At 38.3% G+C, this 16,738-nt stretch overlaps 1 protein-coding gene across 1 annotated transcript; it reads right to left on the bottom strand.

Annotated features, from left to right (window-relative positions):
- Positions 1 to 1,174: 1,174 nt before the first annotated feature.
- On the bottom strand, positions 1,175 to 16,567 carry glg1a (golgi glycoprotein 1a). The gene is made up of 25 exons (XM_087796915.1): positions 16,192 to 16,567; positions 12,556 to 12,585; positions 12,166 to 12,252; positions 11,761 to 11,976; positions 11,400 to 11,603; positions 10,888 to 10,959; positions 10,604 to 10,790; positions 10,309 to 10,523; positions 10,114 to 10,235; positions 9,398 to 9,499; positions 8,756 to 8,909; positions 8,406 to 8,630; positions 8,079 to 8,141; positions 7,572 to 7,685; positions 7,371 to 7,459; positions 7,145 to 7,262; positions 6,949 to 7,041; positions 6,077 to 6,214; positions 5,879 to 6,002; positions 5,661 to 5,803; positions 4,665 to 4,766; positions 3,903 to 4,010; positions 3,702 to 3,822; positions 3,531 to 3,637; positions 1,175 to 3,468 (listed from the first exon to the last, which is right to left on the bottom strand). Exons 1-25 carry the CDS (start codon positions 16,564 to 16,566, stop codon positions 3,301 to 3,303), a joined length of 3,477 nt encoding a protein of 1,158 aa, XP_087653041.1. The 5' UTR covers position 16,567; the 3' UTR covers positions 1,175 to 3,300.
- Between the last annotated feature and the right edge of the window lie 171 nt (positions 16,568 to 16,738).

Genomic DNA, 16,738 nt, shown 5'->3' with positions numbered 1-16,738 from the left:
TGACGATATTTTCCCAAGAATAGTTACAGTAAATGTGTCTCCATCATCTTTACATCAGTGAAACATTCCATTGAGCAAACACTTGACAGACACATTTGCCGGGTCAGGAACTGACCTCTCTGTTTGTTTTACATCTCGGGAGCAAAAGCTGCAGCCGTGTGATTTTTCTCAAGCATGTTTTTCCAGCAGCATCCACAACCTCGTGCGACTTCCACCAAATAAGGATCACGTAACATTTAATGTTAATATACACATTTCTATGGATGTGCCCAAGGCTCGTCATGTGACCTTTAAATAATTCATGATTGTTAATTTTGGCCCTTGGGCAAATTTGAAGGATCTTGTTGGTGAGGAAAATTTCTTGTTGAAGTAATAAACTTGACAAAGTGGTTGTAAGAATTGTGCGAAATGGCTTGGAATTTTCCGTTTTATTATTGGGGAGCAGTAAACTGTTAAGACATTCTACTCATGATTGATCATCACTGGATTTTAAAGGGCTTGTATGAAGAGGTTATAAGGTCGGCATTGACTTGATACGTTGGCCCAGAAGTTTAAATACTTATTTTGTAATAATTTTCAAACTCTGACACAAAATAACTATTTCCTGAAAAAAAAAACAGAAACTTTGAAACAAAATTTACAATGTACTAAAATAAATTGTTTTATGAGTTTGTATTTTTTTCACAAAACATTTGTTTATTTCTATCTATTGAATTTCATCCGTGTCATCTGACGATCTCACGCGCCCGTAAATCTATCTGGAGGTTTGATTGAGTACAGCACCATTTTATCAAATATTCGAGTGCTTTTGCGGTCATGGACGTATTGTTTGTGTTGAACTATGAGTTGAAGTTCTTTAAAGTTCATCATCTTCTCTGACTAGAGTTGAAGGTGAATGGCGTCGTCGTCGAGTTGTTCTTGGACTGTGGATGCAAATATGGTACCCCTATGGTACCTCAAACTGGATTCAATGATTTTATAATGAAACACAAGCTCTATGAAGACACATGCAGCATGTCCAATTAAACAGATTTGTAATGACAAAATGGAGTCAAATGTTAATGGGAAAAGAAAAGATCTAGGTCTTGACACCAGCAGAGACATTGTGGGGTGGTGCCTCCATAGACAGTCAACCGATATTTTTCTCATCTAATGACCAAGTATAACAAACGGCTAGAAACCTTGCAGATTTTATTATTATCAACAAACCATCCAATTTTCATCTGTACAGAACCACAAAAAGAGACCAAAACAGAGAGACAGTACAAGGAAAAATAACTCAGACATGGTTTAGAAAATTAAATTGTCATCAACAATTGCGTTGTGTTGCTCAGTCTTAGGACTCACTGAACACACATGTATATTGGCCCTTGAGCAAAGGGGCTGATGGGAGTTTGTAGGGACCCCGCCAAGGGATTGTAAGTTTAGGCACATTTGAAACGAAAATGAAACTAAAAAAAAAAATGACAGAAGGCATATAGACCAATAAGAAGGTCTCAGTAACAAGTTGTAGGGCAGAACCGAGTCAAACGTTTGTCGTTACTCAGAATACACAAGCATGATGCAAAGTAAACCAGTAACAGTTTATCCTTTGACTATTTCCATTAGTTAAGAATTTATCTTTGACCAACATATTTTTGGTTTTATTAAACCCCCCCAAAAAAACAACAATGGTGACATTGAGTCCAACTGCACGTGCACTTCTGTTATGGTGTTAGGTGAGTCCTTTACTATGTAAAACAAAGATATACCTGATGAACAAACATTTGTTTCTCTGGATATACATTTCTTGTTGACTTCATTGAAATCGTTTTTCAAACTAGCTGATGAAATCTGAAATGAAGCCTCCCTGGAACATCATACAAAAAGATCACTTATTATAACCCAAGTCTGCTGCAGAATTGTTCATCTGTGGTGAAGAAACGGATGAAAAACAAAACACTGTAACGAAGCCTTAAAAGTAACAGCCGAGTGAGAATGTTAAATTGTGTGATATTCATCGATTGATTTCTGCTTCACTTTGTCTTGAACTGCAGTTGTTTTTGTCGCCACCACAGTGTTAAAATACATTCATTTCCAACAGTGATTAAGAATCAGGATGCTGTAATCTTTTCTTAGTACAGAGTGAAAATGAAAAGAGTGGTCTTCAGACCAGGACGCATGTGTATGTCAATCTCTCAGACCATTAATAGCCTCTTACATAGCAGAGTTCAAGTCCCCAATAATGCAACACCACCAGCAGCCACAGAGGCCTTCAGGGGCCCATCAGAACCTAAACCCACCCTCCACAGGATGGCGCAACGCTTGCTAGCTGGATGGCTGAAAGGCAACCAGAGAACATTCAACAAAAAAGGGAAAACAGAGAAGCAGTCAAATAAATAAGGCTATGACAAAATATATATACTTATAGATATAAAAAAAAAAAGAAACGTGTGCAACGATTCCAGTATCTTTACACAAAATCTTCACATCTTATATCTAGAATTTTTTTGACCATTTTTTTCCTGCAAGATTCTTCATCAGCCAAAAGTTTAGAGCAGAAAATACAAAATCCATGTATTTGTTAAGCACACCGGTCCATTCATCAGTTGAGGTGATTCATGCGGCACAGGACAATGTCTTCTGGCTGGGTGTGCTCCAATAGAAAAAGGGCGTCTGGAGGATAAGAGCGGTGACACAGATGTTGACTCGGAACTAGAAGGGGAAAGCTGGAGAGTTACTCTCTTGATCTGTGGCTCGAGGGCGGAGGGCTGGAAGCTACCAGCTGTCAGGCAGTCCAATGGCGACAAATAAGCAAAGAGGGGGAAAATATATTCTGCAACAACAAACAATTAGATGTAGAAAGATCGCAGATGCACCAATCATTCACCGACACGCATCTACACACATCACCAAAATACTGGAGTCAATAATCCGCTCTACAGACGAGCATTTGAATTCCACTTTCTACACATTTACATTTTGTAGTCACCTCCCTTGAGTACGACCTTTGACCTCCAGCACCCCTGTTACCTCGAGCAGGGGGTGTAGAAAACAAAGAATCGGTGGAAGCCCAACATGAAGAGACGAGGAGTGGGCGAGTTTATACAGGAGTGAGCAGGCTGACGAGGAGTGGACGACTGATGATGAGGCAGACTGTGAGGTGGGTAACTCCAACATGGCCGCCAGCAGCGCAGCAGCGAGAGTTTACAAATGAGGAGTCGGAGTCAAACTGCAGCTGCGAATGGAGGGAGGAATAGTCTCTGTTCAGTGGTCGTCACTTCTTCCATGGGCACCCCGGAACCTTGGAGTGGGCGGGGTCTACCTGTCCTTCAACTCCTGAGTGACACGTTTGGTAAAGCGGCCACAAAGAAGGCCCATCAGGAAGAGCAGCGTCACGCCGGCACCAATCACTGTTAGGATGTAGTTTTTGGACGGTGATGTCATCACCTGTACAGCGAGGTCTGACAGGCCCTCAGCAGGAGCCACCTGACAGGAAGTGATGACAGTTAATCCCTGAAGCTCGGCTCTGTATGAGGAATGCGTCGTACCTTGGCAGCGTAGCTCCACATTTCAATGCGATCCTGAAGTCTCTTTTTACACTCCGGCTGAAGACGCACACGCTTGTCCTGCAGCGCCTCCATCAGACACGACATCTCTGAGGAGATCAGTTTTGAGTTATTGAATGTAATGAAATGTCCAGTGTGTTCATGGAAACTCACGTCGTCCTCTGCCGGGAGGGATGGCCGCACAGTGGTGTTTGATGTCCAGAGCACAGGCAGTGTGGAGGACCGGGTCCACAAAGATGTCGGCTTTACTCTCCTTCAACATGTTGAACACCTCCTGTTGTGAGACGGACACAAGAAAGAGAGAGATGTTTGCACGAGTCCTTCCGGAAAGAATAAACACCCAAGATGTGTTACCTTCTTACAACTGTCTTGTTTGATCTTAAGCAGATTGACTTTCAGACACTCTTCAACCTGCCCTGTCTGCTCTTGAGCAGCTGCCTCCTCTGGACACAACTGAGAGATCTGAAGAAAGAAATTAATTTAAAATATGTGACACTTTGTGGCTACTGACACCTAAGAAAAACACTTTCACGACAGCACTGCTGATCAATTGTCCAGACACAAGATGGTGATCAAAACCTCTTGAACTTGAAGCACAAGAAACACACCTTTAACCCTTGATACATCTGAACTTTGCTGTTAATGAGCAGCCCCTACAAACTTTACACACATTTTTGCAGCTTTGACCATAGACTTTGTCTCTGACTTTACCATCGAGTTGACTCTACAGTTGCAAATACATGCTCACTTCTCAGTTTAGTCAACCACAACCCTTATTATGAAAATTCACAAAAACTGATGAATGGAAATCTAAGCAATAGGAATAAACTGTAAATATATATATATATATATACACAAACATCGGTGGAATCTTATAAAAAGGAAATTTGCTTGGATTCGTAAAGAGTATTTTGAATTTCAAGACTTTTCAGGTTCCAGATACAGTTGATGCTCCAGGATTTCCCCCCCATTTTTAAAGCATTTTTACGAGAAGATGAAAGAGGAAATTAATCCTTTACCTTGATCAATTATACCATATTAAGTTTCCCTTCTAGGTAATAACAGCGCAAATATTGCTAAAATATTGTGTGTGTGTAATTAAAAAATGTGCCAAACCTCTTGTGTGCAGTGGATCTGAAGCTGTGGATCAAGTCTGTAGTCCAGCGCAGACTCTTGCAGGATGACACGGATCTGGCCCTCACAGTCTGAAGACAAACGCTACACAAAATAATAAATTACTATTAAATACAACTGAAAAAAGTAAAAATAAATATACAGACAGTTTTTTCCGACAAATGTAATTTATTTTTAAACCAATAAATACTCAAATGACATTTGTTTGCAACTATAAGATAAGACATTTAATTGTAAAGGGGTTTTATTCTAGAAAGATGCTCATCATATATATTGACATCATCAATGTCTCTTGTTAACTTCTCATCAGTCGATCCTTAATCTGCAAAACACTTATTTACAGTCATTAGAAGCAAAAATTGCAGTAGTTTTCTTATAGAAAGAAAGTTTTCTACTATTGCATATTTGTTATTTGACTGTATTTTCATAGTAACAGGCGTTATGTCATGTTCTTTCAGTAGCAAGAAATTACCTCGTCCATATGCAAATAATCTTAAAACTTCTGATTAATTATTGTGTGAAAAAGATTTAAACAACAAGTAAGCAACAGAAATGTGACCATTAGCCTCAATGTTGTAGGTCAACTGATCTTTCCACTGTGTAGTTCTCATAACACATCAAAAGAGACCAGAGGAAGTGAAATCAGTGAACCAATCATATGGAGAAGACAAGCCGAGTCGGTCAGTTTGGGTTCTCATGCTGAGCCCAGTCAACTGCAGAAATTAAAATGAACATGTGAGGTGAAAAACACATGATGAAAGCCACGAGGAAACCTCCTGCTCAGACCAAGTCACAAATGCCCACATGCCCATTGAGGATGCGTTACACTGACAACAAGGGTCAGAAAGCTGCTGGGATTAAGGTTGTAAGAAGTTGTCGATCTACACATATACATAACCTTCTTGTCCCTAACGTTTACAGAAGAATTAGAAAACAAGGTACCTATAAAAAACAAACTTGTAATTAAGTGTGACGCACCTGATCTGCATATTTAAGTTTCAGGCAGGCAATGACTTGTCCTTCAAGTTCGCTCTCAGCGGTCGCCTTGATCAGAATTGGTTGGCAAAACTTTGGGATATCGGCTTTACAGGCCTTCCTCAGGACTGGGTTTAATCTGTAATCTGGACAGGTGAAAGCAACCATCATAAATGACTAGTTGAGGGTACAGGAAAATAACCGTTGACGTGGGAGCGCACCTGTATTCTGGGTGATTTGCCTCTTTGTGATCATCTGTTTACATTTAGGGTCCATCAGTTCACTGTTCTTATTCTGTTTTAGACACTGAAGAACATTTTTTCCTTCTGACTCGGTGCAGAACCGCTGAACACAGGAAAATAAATGTTAACAATCCAAGGATCAAAATAAAAGTGCATTGAATAATGAAATCAACGCACCCTGATCATGTGCTTGCAGACCCGCATAAGCTGGTAGTCCAGCTCCGGATCAACCATCTCCCCCTCCTGTAGCTTGAAGATCTTCTGATGACATCGCGCAGTCAGGTGACGCTTGCCCTCCTTCAAACACTCGATTACCTTTGAAAATGGTGACACTCATCATCATACTGAGACGAACAATTTTTGTTTAAACTCATATATGACACACTTTATAAATAAATAATATAAAGTAATTAAGTAAGTAAATAAAGAATTAACTATACTCAAGTATTCTAATCTGTATTACGTGCGTCAAAATGCGCAGGTATTTCCAATTTTAATCAGCATTTACTTTCCAAACATCTCCAGCAAGCAAAACACTACATTCATTTACATCAATGCATAAATCACAGCAGCAGAGATGTTACTCATTAACAACGCACCATAAAGTATTACTGTCACAATGTAAACGCAGCCTGAGTAAATCTGCGATGTAGATGGGTAAAGTAATTCATTAAAAAATATATATATAAACAAGATTAATCCTGACGATGGATATGGGTAATAATGCATCTTCACATGCCGATGATGAAAAATGTCGTCTGGCAGAAGATAGAAGTTACAAATGATAAAAGAACAATTATTTACTGAAAATGCTGAGACTGCAAATTTTGAAGCTGAAAAAAGGCTAATATCTTAGAAAAATATCTGCTGCACCAACCTCTCATTGATGAAGCTTTAATGAAACTGAGATCATCTTTTTTCTCTGTAATATCACCCCACTTATTTTCAATGACATGTTATTAATAATACATTAATTTATTTTGGAGTCTTATTTAACCAATATTAACCAACATACAAGGTTTGCATCAATATGATCCGAGTCTACTGACCTGTGCGTTGCCGAAAGCCACGTTCTGACAAAGTTTGTTAATATCTTGTTTACAGGACTCATACAGCTCTGGTTCAAGACGGATGTCCTCGGACTGCAGAAGGATACAATAGTACATTAGAAGGGTTAGGTTTACAGTACTAAAAGAAGGTTCTTATCAGTGTTTAGTGACATATGACTCTGAACGGTACACACACCATTTCCACCTCCTCCACTCGTAGTTGTTTACGACATTTGACGGACACTCTGTGTTCCTTGACATCATGCAACGTGTCATTCCTCACTGTAGTGCTGAGGCAAATGACTACATCGACCCTGAAACAGCAACAAAATTCCAGTCAGGTTAAAATGACTAAAGCTTCAACAGCTTATAGACATTTGTTATGATATAAGTGAGTTGGAAAAATCACTTCCTGGTCTTACTTCTTTTTAATGTTTGGACAGAGTTTAAGAACGTCTTCTTTGCATGCAGTCTTGAACTTGTAGGAGAAGCGAAAATCTTTGATCTGGATCTGAACGCACAGAAATAGAGGTTATTCAGTTTTTTTTGATTTAGCACAATAAGTCAACCTAACATTGCAAATATAAATGGGTTTTAGTTTGTGAATTTCTGTTTTTGATTACCAGCTGGAAGTGTGTCACACCCACGATGCACTTCTCATTCATCTCCTTCTGGTGCTTGTTCTGAACCAAACACTCCATCAGATCCCCTGTATCGATCTGGTTGTCAGCAACCTCCTGACATAAAAGAAATCGATGTGTTTTACAATGTTATAATATGGTGGGGGAAAAAAACAAGTTATAAGTTATTGTAATAATTGATTAATAAACAGATCAACAAACTTATATATATTATATATAACATATATATAACAATTTCCCGAAGGAGACCTCCTGAGGGATCAATAAAGTTCTACCTAACCTAACCTATATTGTAAAACAAATGAATTAATTTCCATATTTGCACAGAAACCCAAACAATAAAATGTTGAACAGAAACATTTACATGAAATAGAATGAGACAATTTATAATTTATGTAACTTTAATCAAACTGGCCGCATTAAAGAAAATAAGCAGCAGGCATACAAGAAGAAACAACATATGTTTAAGGTAAACACATGAAGACTTACATGGCAGTAGCCTTGAATGACGGGTTCACATGCTCTCATCAACAAGGCCTCGATTTGTATATCCTGGACAAAGATAGGAGGTGCAAAACATATGAATTTTATTCATTACAAAATAAAACTTAAGCCTAGGAGAAAAAGCACATTCAGTTTGAGCACAGGTCTGCTTGATAGGGACAAACATGGATTTTGATTAATAGGCTTTTGGATTAATAAACTTTAGCCTATTAATAAAAATATAGGTTGATGCTTAGTATTGTTATTGTCCTTTCAAAGATTGACTTTGCTACAGAAAATTGCATGAACTGTTCCACATTAGCACAGTCATACCTCAGACTCCAGCTCTGTCAGGTTTCCCACCACATCCCTGCAGTCTGCTACCAGGTCCTCAAGATGGTCTTGCAAACATTCAAGTTCCTGGCCTGTCTCCGTTTTTTCGCTACACCATTTCCCCAAGTCGGTCATGCAACGCCGCTGAAGCTCTGGGTCAAGCTTTACATCAAGCGCCCTCTGGTGGAGAATCCGCTGCACTTCCACTTTGCACTCCCTCGACAGCTGCAATTTCAGCAGATACCGATTCAACTTTTATTCACAAATAAGGGCACAGGATACCGTTGCAGAGATAAGGGAACATTGGACCATCATTGTGTAGTTTTCACGTTAGCAAGATAATGACTTACCCTTCGTCCCTGATCCACGGAGCGGTAGGCATGACGGTACAGACAGGAGAAAATTGCACCAGGTGGCATCATCTCATTTGTCTCATTCCAGCCGTGGGTATGACAAAGCCGAGAAGCATCCCCCTGACACTTTCTATAGAGGATGGGATCCAATCTGGAACAATAAAACTCAAACAATCAGGATGATAGGCGGTCATAAAGTAAAAACACAAAAGTAATTTTGATGAATTCAACAATCTTTTTAATTGTTTTTATTTTAGATAATAAAAGATGCTTAATAAGTTCTCCCAACTGCTTTACTACTGCTTAAATTCAACAAAGTTATTGATCAAGTCACTGTTGTATTGATTAAATATTAAAAAAATTATAAACATTTTGTCATACGTTTTCCAGGAAACAAATATATGTAGATCTAGATAATGTTTTTTTTATCAATTTAAGAAGATAGTTTAAAAATAATGTTAGCCTACTTGATAGCAGAAGTTTTTTTAATTTTTTTTATCGAGTAACAGCAAATAAATAAAATAATTAGCCAGTTTTTGGTTAAACCTAATAGAAAAGACAAGAAAGCACAGTGAGGTTTCAGTTTGTTCTTTCAAAAACGAACAGATGTGTGTGCGAGTTCGGGTGTGTGTAGCTTACTTCCAGTCTCGGGCAATAAAATATTGTAGCTCCAGCAGTCGGTGTTCACAATCCTCCACCATCTTATCGGTGTACAAGTGTTCCATCAAGCATGACAGGATCCTGCATGATCAGATAGGAAAACACATTAGGTCTAAAAATAGCTGCTTGGTAAACTCATTTTGTGTTTAGTATCAGAAATCTGAATAATAAGCTGAAATAAAACATTCTTACTTGAGACCTGAGCTTCTGTTCTCAAATCTTTACTACTTGCTTATTACCATTTATATTTACTGCTTTACAAATGTACAAAATAGTTGAGCGGAATTGTTCAAACAAAAGCAGATAAACAACATAAGATGAAAATGATGAAATGGGAAAATGTATACATAAATTCAGATTAATAAGAAATATTTGAAAAGCTATTGAATTGTAAAAAGAAACAACAACAACGTAAGCAAAATTTCCTGCGGCTGAATTTCTCTTTTCCGCCCCCGCTCAGTTGTGTTACATTACAGTTAGAGTCTTCTTTTGTTGCAACTGTGACTCTGAATGCTCATACTACTACAACACTCTTTAGAACAGCATTATTCAACTTGTTGTTTCCTTTTTTTTTTTTTATTACTAAAGAGCGTTCAAGATTAAATGTTGACTAATGAAGTGTGACTTCTATACATGTCTGTTTAAAGCAAGTATATGAATAAAAGCCAACATGCAAACTAGGGATGAGAACTTACATGGGATCTCCATTTCGGATGTGCTTGCAAGCCGTCTGTATAACGGACTCACAGGCCTCATTTAAGGCACGATCGATGCGATAGTCGGCTCCGGGGTCAGCTTCCTGGATAAGAGTCTGGAGCTGGAGAAAAAAGGAGTCGTTTTAAGATCGAAGTGTGAAAGACAGTTTTAGGGACAATGAAGTCCAAACTTACTGCTCGCTGACAGTTTCCATCAATGGCACCCATGTCACCTCGGCCCACCCTCATCAGGCAATGCAATGTCCGGCCTTTGCGATGCAGACCTGAGCAGTGACCCTCAATCTCATTGCGACAATGCAATACAATCTCCGGACTCAGAGAGAAATCCTCCATCAGCATCCTCCGATAGTCCATCATCTCCCCCTGACACTCACCGCTTACAACACGCCCTGATCAAAACAAAAATATAGACAAACAAAAACCAAATGTTGATTTTGTTCAAAACCATAACAGTCATTGTCATTTCTACCTCTATGGACGGCTGACTCCAGACATAGCAGCAGATAGGAGAGACGGGCCTCTCGGGCTCTTGGCATACTGGAGTCCACACTGCAGCGGTATTTTCTGAGGTCGGACTTGCAAGCACGAGCCAAAGAGTAGCTCACCTTGTAGTCCTGAGCGATCAATTTCTGTCGGGTTGTCAAAGCCTCACGGCACTGAGAAGACAGAAGCAGCCAAATATTTATTTGTAATACATAGTAGCCAGCCAGTTGACGCATTATGGAAATGAATCAAGCCTAGAAATACACTCACCCTTTCTGACATGGCTTCCTCAAACTTGTGATTAAAGAGACATTTATAGACTCGCCCCTCACCAGCTAGCGTCTGTAAAGAAAGGAATATTACAAGGTTTAATATAGAGTACTCGATGATCTTGAAGATCGCAAATCTGTGGCATCACACTGCAAGTACCAGAGAGATAGGGAATGGTGGAACATGCTTACTCTGCTTGTTTATGATGGCCTCGTGACCAACTGATATTTTAACATTATAAATCTTCTTCTTCTTTTCGGCTGCTCCCAAAGAGAATCTTAACATCTTCATCTCTGCTACCTCCAGCTCTGCTTTCTGCCTTTTCCTCAGTGCCACCGTCTCTATACTGATACTCTATTATCACACATTACCTCTGACACTTCTCATGTAAATATTAATGAATAATTAAATAATAATAGTTAAAATGTGAGTCATTTCTACTTTAAAATATTCTAAACAACACAGGTACATAAGAAAAAAATGCGTCAAAGAAAGCACTGTCTAGAACTCACATTTTCGCAGAAGCGCTCGCGGTCTTCTCGGCAGGCAAAGTACAAATATCGGTCGAGGTGAAAGTCATCCGATGAGAGCTCAGCTACCCTCATGATGGCCTTTTTGCACTCATCCTTGATGGCATGAGCTCCTGGCTGCTCTTCTGCCTCCTGCACCAAACCTTTCTCCAAGCAGGCAATCACTTCACCCTGAGAATGAACATCCTGCAACGACAACAAACTGATTTCTCAAGTAGAACTAGATATTCAGTCGTATTGTTTAGTTAGGCATGTGTGTTCAAGGGCATCTAATATTTTTCCTTTTTTTCTTGTTTTTTTTTAAACATTCAAAGAAAATACATTTAAAGTGAATGTGTCTGACCTTCTCTCCAGTACTGATGCTGCCACATCGCAGAGCATTGACGTCATCATGACACTTGTCCATGAAGCCGCATATGAATCTGTAGTCACTGAACACAATGCTGGTCATCTTGGTGATGTACTGCTTACACTGATGGTCAGTGATGTTGCCACGGTGATCTACCAGACATGACACCAGGTAGCCTTTCCCAAGCTCCTCAGCTGCACATTCTTTTATCTTGCAGACAAAGGGAACACAATGTCAGACTTTACAGCCAAGGCCTTATTTTCTTTAGGTTTGTCAATGTCAATTCAAGATTATAGTGTTATCAGAAGGAGAATGTCACAGGGAACACACACAAGTTTTGCTCAGACCCATTGTTGAACTTCAGATAAACAAATGTTCCAAATTATTTAGGAGACTAACCTCAGTGATTGTGGTTTTGCAGACGTCGACAGCAACAGACTCAAACTTTGGATCCGTGGTCAAATTGAGCTTGTAGTTCCATAGTAACTAGAAGGGCAGGTTAAACATAATAGGCTTTTTTTTATGACAAGCACATTTTCATTATCGCAGATGATATAAAAAGGAGGCAATAGATTTTTTTAATGAATAGAATATCTTGCTGTTAAAACTTAGATAAACATGCAAGACTTTAAACTAAGCAACACTATTCAACTTTATAGATATGACAAGACTCATGCTTTTCTTAAAATATATACTTTGCTAGATACCACTTGGGTCCAACTACAATACACAATATAATAATAGCTACTGGAGAAGAAGATTATCCGATAAAGTAAATTGTTTACTTACATGATTGCATTCAGCTGCAATCTCAGAATCCTGAAAAAGAAAGGTAATATTCAGAGCAAAGCACAATATACAAATATTACAAATGGGAGCCTTTAGTTAAAATAAGTCCAGAAGGACTAAATGTGAATAATATTTAATCAAACCTTTACATTTCCCCAATATTAAAAAAAACTCTCTCCTCTGACATTTTTCAACCATATGTTTAATTCAAACTGGTCTTATAAATAAATATATAATATAACAAATGACAATAAAAACATTAACTAAATGATGACCAAATACCTCAAACGGATTTTTTTGTTTTGGTTTAGGTTTTGGTAAATATTAAGTATTGCCAATTAAATTAGATGTAAATCATCAATATAATCAAATTCCAGAATGGCCATCTAGTCCCAATTGAAAAGATTTTGACCACAATCAGCCTTTGACTTATATTTGATTGTGTAAAATCTAAACTGTACCGTTGGAGGCTTTTCTGGTCCTTAAACCCCAGTCACAACAAGTTGTTCTTAATATAAAAAGAAGAATACGCCATGCCATTGTTGATAAAAAATATATATACATTTAGTTCACTTGTATCAGATCCTTGCTTTCCAGACAAACATCTGTTATATTCAATAGTCAGACATCTGTGTGAAAAATGTTAGCAACAGAAGAAAGACTGATGTTATGTTTCATCCAAATGTGGAATCCTGCAGCTAAAAAAGAGGTTTGGTGTGAACAGGAAACTAAGAGTTAGAGAAGGAAGTAAACTCCTAAAATAAATATTTACATATGAACATTTATTCTTTATTGAATAACTTAAGTCACAGTTTTAACAATTAGATGAGTACCTTAATCAATAGGTAGAATCTATAAAGACTTTTTAGATTTAATTACATGCAAACGTTCAAAAGGTCTGTAATTCAATGGTTTTTTCCCCTTTTTTTAAGCGCTAATTAAGGTCACACAGATTTTAAAAAAAATTAGAAAACTTATATATTACAGACAGAAAATAAACTTAAATAATGCCTTAATTTTGTAACCAAGCATTTAAATGCAGTATACATTGTTGTTTATAAACTGTATTATTGGATTAAACATTTAACATTTAGAAAAAGCTAAATAAAAAAAAATAAAAAAGCATTTATTTTAATTGAGTGAAAGCCAGGATATATTGTGTTGTTTTCTTAAAAGTATAAACTGTGAAATAAACCTCATGGTTTGTAAAGACACTATATAAACAACCAGAACAGACAGCACCCTCCTCCTTTAAACTCCACGTCCACATAACCACAAGGGACAGCAAAGGCTAAAACAAAAATGTTCCAAGTCTAAAACCAGCTCATAGGAGAGTCTGCGGCCTTCACACCAAGGGTGGAGCAGTGATCTACCACACACAGCCAGGGTTCCTTTGACATCTGGCTACACATGCATCAAGGAGTTAACCTATGGAGTACCTCATCCCTAACATAAATAACTTTATAGTCCCCTCAATCTGGTCCCAGATATACAAATAAAGTGAGCAGTAACCAATTAGATGGATGCGTTTTATTTAAAAAAAAAATGCCAATGGTTTTCAACACATACTAAAATTAAACTTGACCAACTGTAAATTATGGTCAAGAGTAAAACCATATACAAAAACCACACAGAAGTAAGTTTGCAGGTACATTTCTGTGCTACAATTTGTCTTTTGTTTTGGTTAAGAGGTTTCTGAAAGCAATTTATTGATGACTTGCCAGTCACCACTGTCAACTCTAGTATCTTGTGATTTCAAGCAACTTGGTTCATTGAGACCAATCCAACAAAGGACTCTCAGTCTAACAACATGCAGCTAATCAGCTTAAGGACACCAGCCAACAGTAGGTCCTCCTACTAGCAGAAAAGTCAGGCTTTAAGGAGCAATAGAGCTATGCTGCAAACGTAAATAGGCATTTATAATTTGCCCTTATGACATTTCAACTGAAAACTACAGTCCCAACTTCTTAACATGCAACCTCAATTTAATATCCGTATTCATGGACCTACTGACTAACAATATGAATCTTGTTTTATCATGAATAATGATCAGTCATGACGAAACAAACTGGAAAAATGTATCATCTTCATTTGATAATTAACTTTTGTTTTCCACAGGAAAACCATCATAAAACATTTAAAATCACCCTGACCCTTTCTATGAGAAAATTAAAAAGAGAATATTATGGTGTGAATAAAATAAAAGTCCATGCTCACTATGACACTTGTTGTGCATTTTTACATGCTTTATAATGACAATAATGACACATTAATGTCCAAACATTAACACTTAATCAGCACAATACCATGAATAGTCAGTTGGGACTCAAATTAATGTATTACCCCGAGGAAGGTATGCTTCTTCACATTGGAAATGTTTCTAGAAAGAAGTGTTTTAGTTTCAAAAGTTAAAAGGACCACCGTCAGTGCAATTTATGAAATTCGATTACATACAATTGCTTTAGTTTGGGCGGAATCTGAGAGAATTTTCTAGAATTTCATTTTTTATCATTGTAAGCAAAAGCATTGTTAATGAATATATTGTACAATTTGGTAAAATTACTATAAATTATTACAGGGATTTGGCATTGCATTTTCTTTGTTCGGTTTCATATTTGAGTTATAACATCCAATTCCATTTGCACATATGAACACTTTAAGGAGATTACCGTGTTGAACAGCCACCTGATCTTGGTGAGCCATATTTTAACCTCTCACAAAAGAAAGTTCTCTTTCACACCGTATTGACAAGTCTGAACAACAGTCATGGAGAAGTGATACTGGTGGTGCCCCCAAGCTGAGGTGGGGGCCACAGCCAACCTTTCCCTGGTGTTTTAAAAGTCTGTCCATACAATTTATATCTTCCTCAGGAATAATGACAGACCAGAGGTTGTCAATTACAAGCACAATAAACTGCCACACAAGTGGTCCTTAAAACGAAGGGAGAAAAAGAGAAAAGTCAATTACAACATAGACACCAAGCGACTAACCCAGGGAACGAATATAATGTATAACAGGTTTAAATCTGGACGACAGAGTAACAATGAAACCTAACAGCATGTACAAAAAGTTATCCACTGGATCGTTTCTAGACTGGAAAAATCTGGCACTTCTGTATCCACGTCGTCATGGTTTCACTAAAACACTCCAATCTGCACCGGCGATAATCTTTTGTTAACGTTCAACATTAAATGTATGTCAATGCTAATATCTGAAGACATCAGGTCACCAGGTAATTTCAAAATGATTTGGTTATTTCAATTTAAAAAAGACTCCAATATCTAATGACTTTCTTTGGATTTCTATTGCGGCAACATATGCATGTCAAGTCAAGCTAATATGAAGTTACAAACACATACATGGTTTTAATGTTCACTAGCAAGTCGTTTAAGTGTATTAAAACCTTGCCGAATTAACAAGAAATGTTTGTCTTACACTGACGTGGCGCGCAAAATCAAGTGACATTAAACACAATGGAAAAACAGTGACCCGAAACTACATTTTATAGTTTTACGAACGGGGTTCGGCGTGACGTTTACTGAATAGCATCTGGCTAACCATCATAGCTAACGTTCTCCCTGAAGGCACACCCTGCTACTTGCCCCACAACAAAAACACCTTTCCCCGGTTACTAACCTCCTTTTTGTCTTGAAGACACTCCAGTGCCGACAGGTTATTGTTCCACGAGTGTTTGGGGCAAAGCCGGTGCAGGTCTTCCCGACATACCGCCTCCTCAGACAACTTCCAGATGGCAGAGCGCCTCCGCGGTATCGAGGCCCCGGTGCCCTGGTTCCTCTCCACAGCTACAGCGTTGACCACGGCGGGTGCCACGGCACCAAGTTGGTTCTGCGGGTTTTCCGCATTAGCGCCGGGTTTCCCGACAAAGCTGTTGTCCCCTTGAGTCGGTTGTAGAAGCAGGTTGACGTTCATCAGCAGCAGGAGAAGAGGAACACGTATACAGTCCGCCATCTTCACACAGCCAGTCAGCCCGCTGCTGCGTTCAGGGACCATCCGAAATGTAGGGACCAGGAATAACGTTGCTCATGAATAATCGATAAGCAGGTTCAAGGCTTCGTGTGACCCAATCACAGAAGTCCTCTAATAACGTCAGATCTAGAGAGGCTAAAAAATATTACAATTTTGCAACACATTCACTAGACAAAAGATAATAGATATTTATTAT

The sequence above is a fragment of the Callionymus lyra genome, chromosome 8, assembly GCF_982586985.1.
Source record: "Callionymus lyra chromosome 8, fCalLyr1.hap1.1, whole genome shotgun sequence".
In the NCBI taxonomy this organism is placed as follows: domain Eukaryota; kingdom Metazoa; phylum Chordata; class Actinopteri; order Syngnathiformes; family Callionymidae; genus Callionymus; species Callionymus lyra.
The sequence above is the reverse complement of the archived record's forward strand: the minus strand, read 5'-3'. Positions and strand labels throughout refer to the sequence as shown.

Bases quoted from the DNA above. Each gene is read 5' to 3' on its own strand.
- glg1a (XM_087796915.1), bottom strand. From the start codon at position 16,566: ATGGTCCCTGAACGCAGCAGCGGGCTGACTGGCTGTGTGAAGATGGCG. The intron at 10,236-10,308 runs GTAAGTTTGGAC...TTTTTTCTCCAG, and splicing joins ATGGAAACTGTCAGCGAGCA to CTCCAGACTCTTATCCAGGA. The intron at 6,003-6,076 runs GTGCGTTGATTT...TCCTGTGTTCAG, and splicing joins TCTGCAAGCACATGATCAGG to CGGTTCTGCACCGAGTCAGA.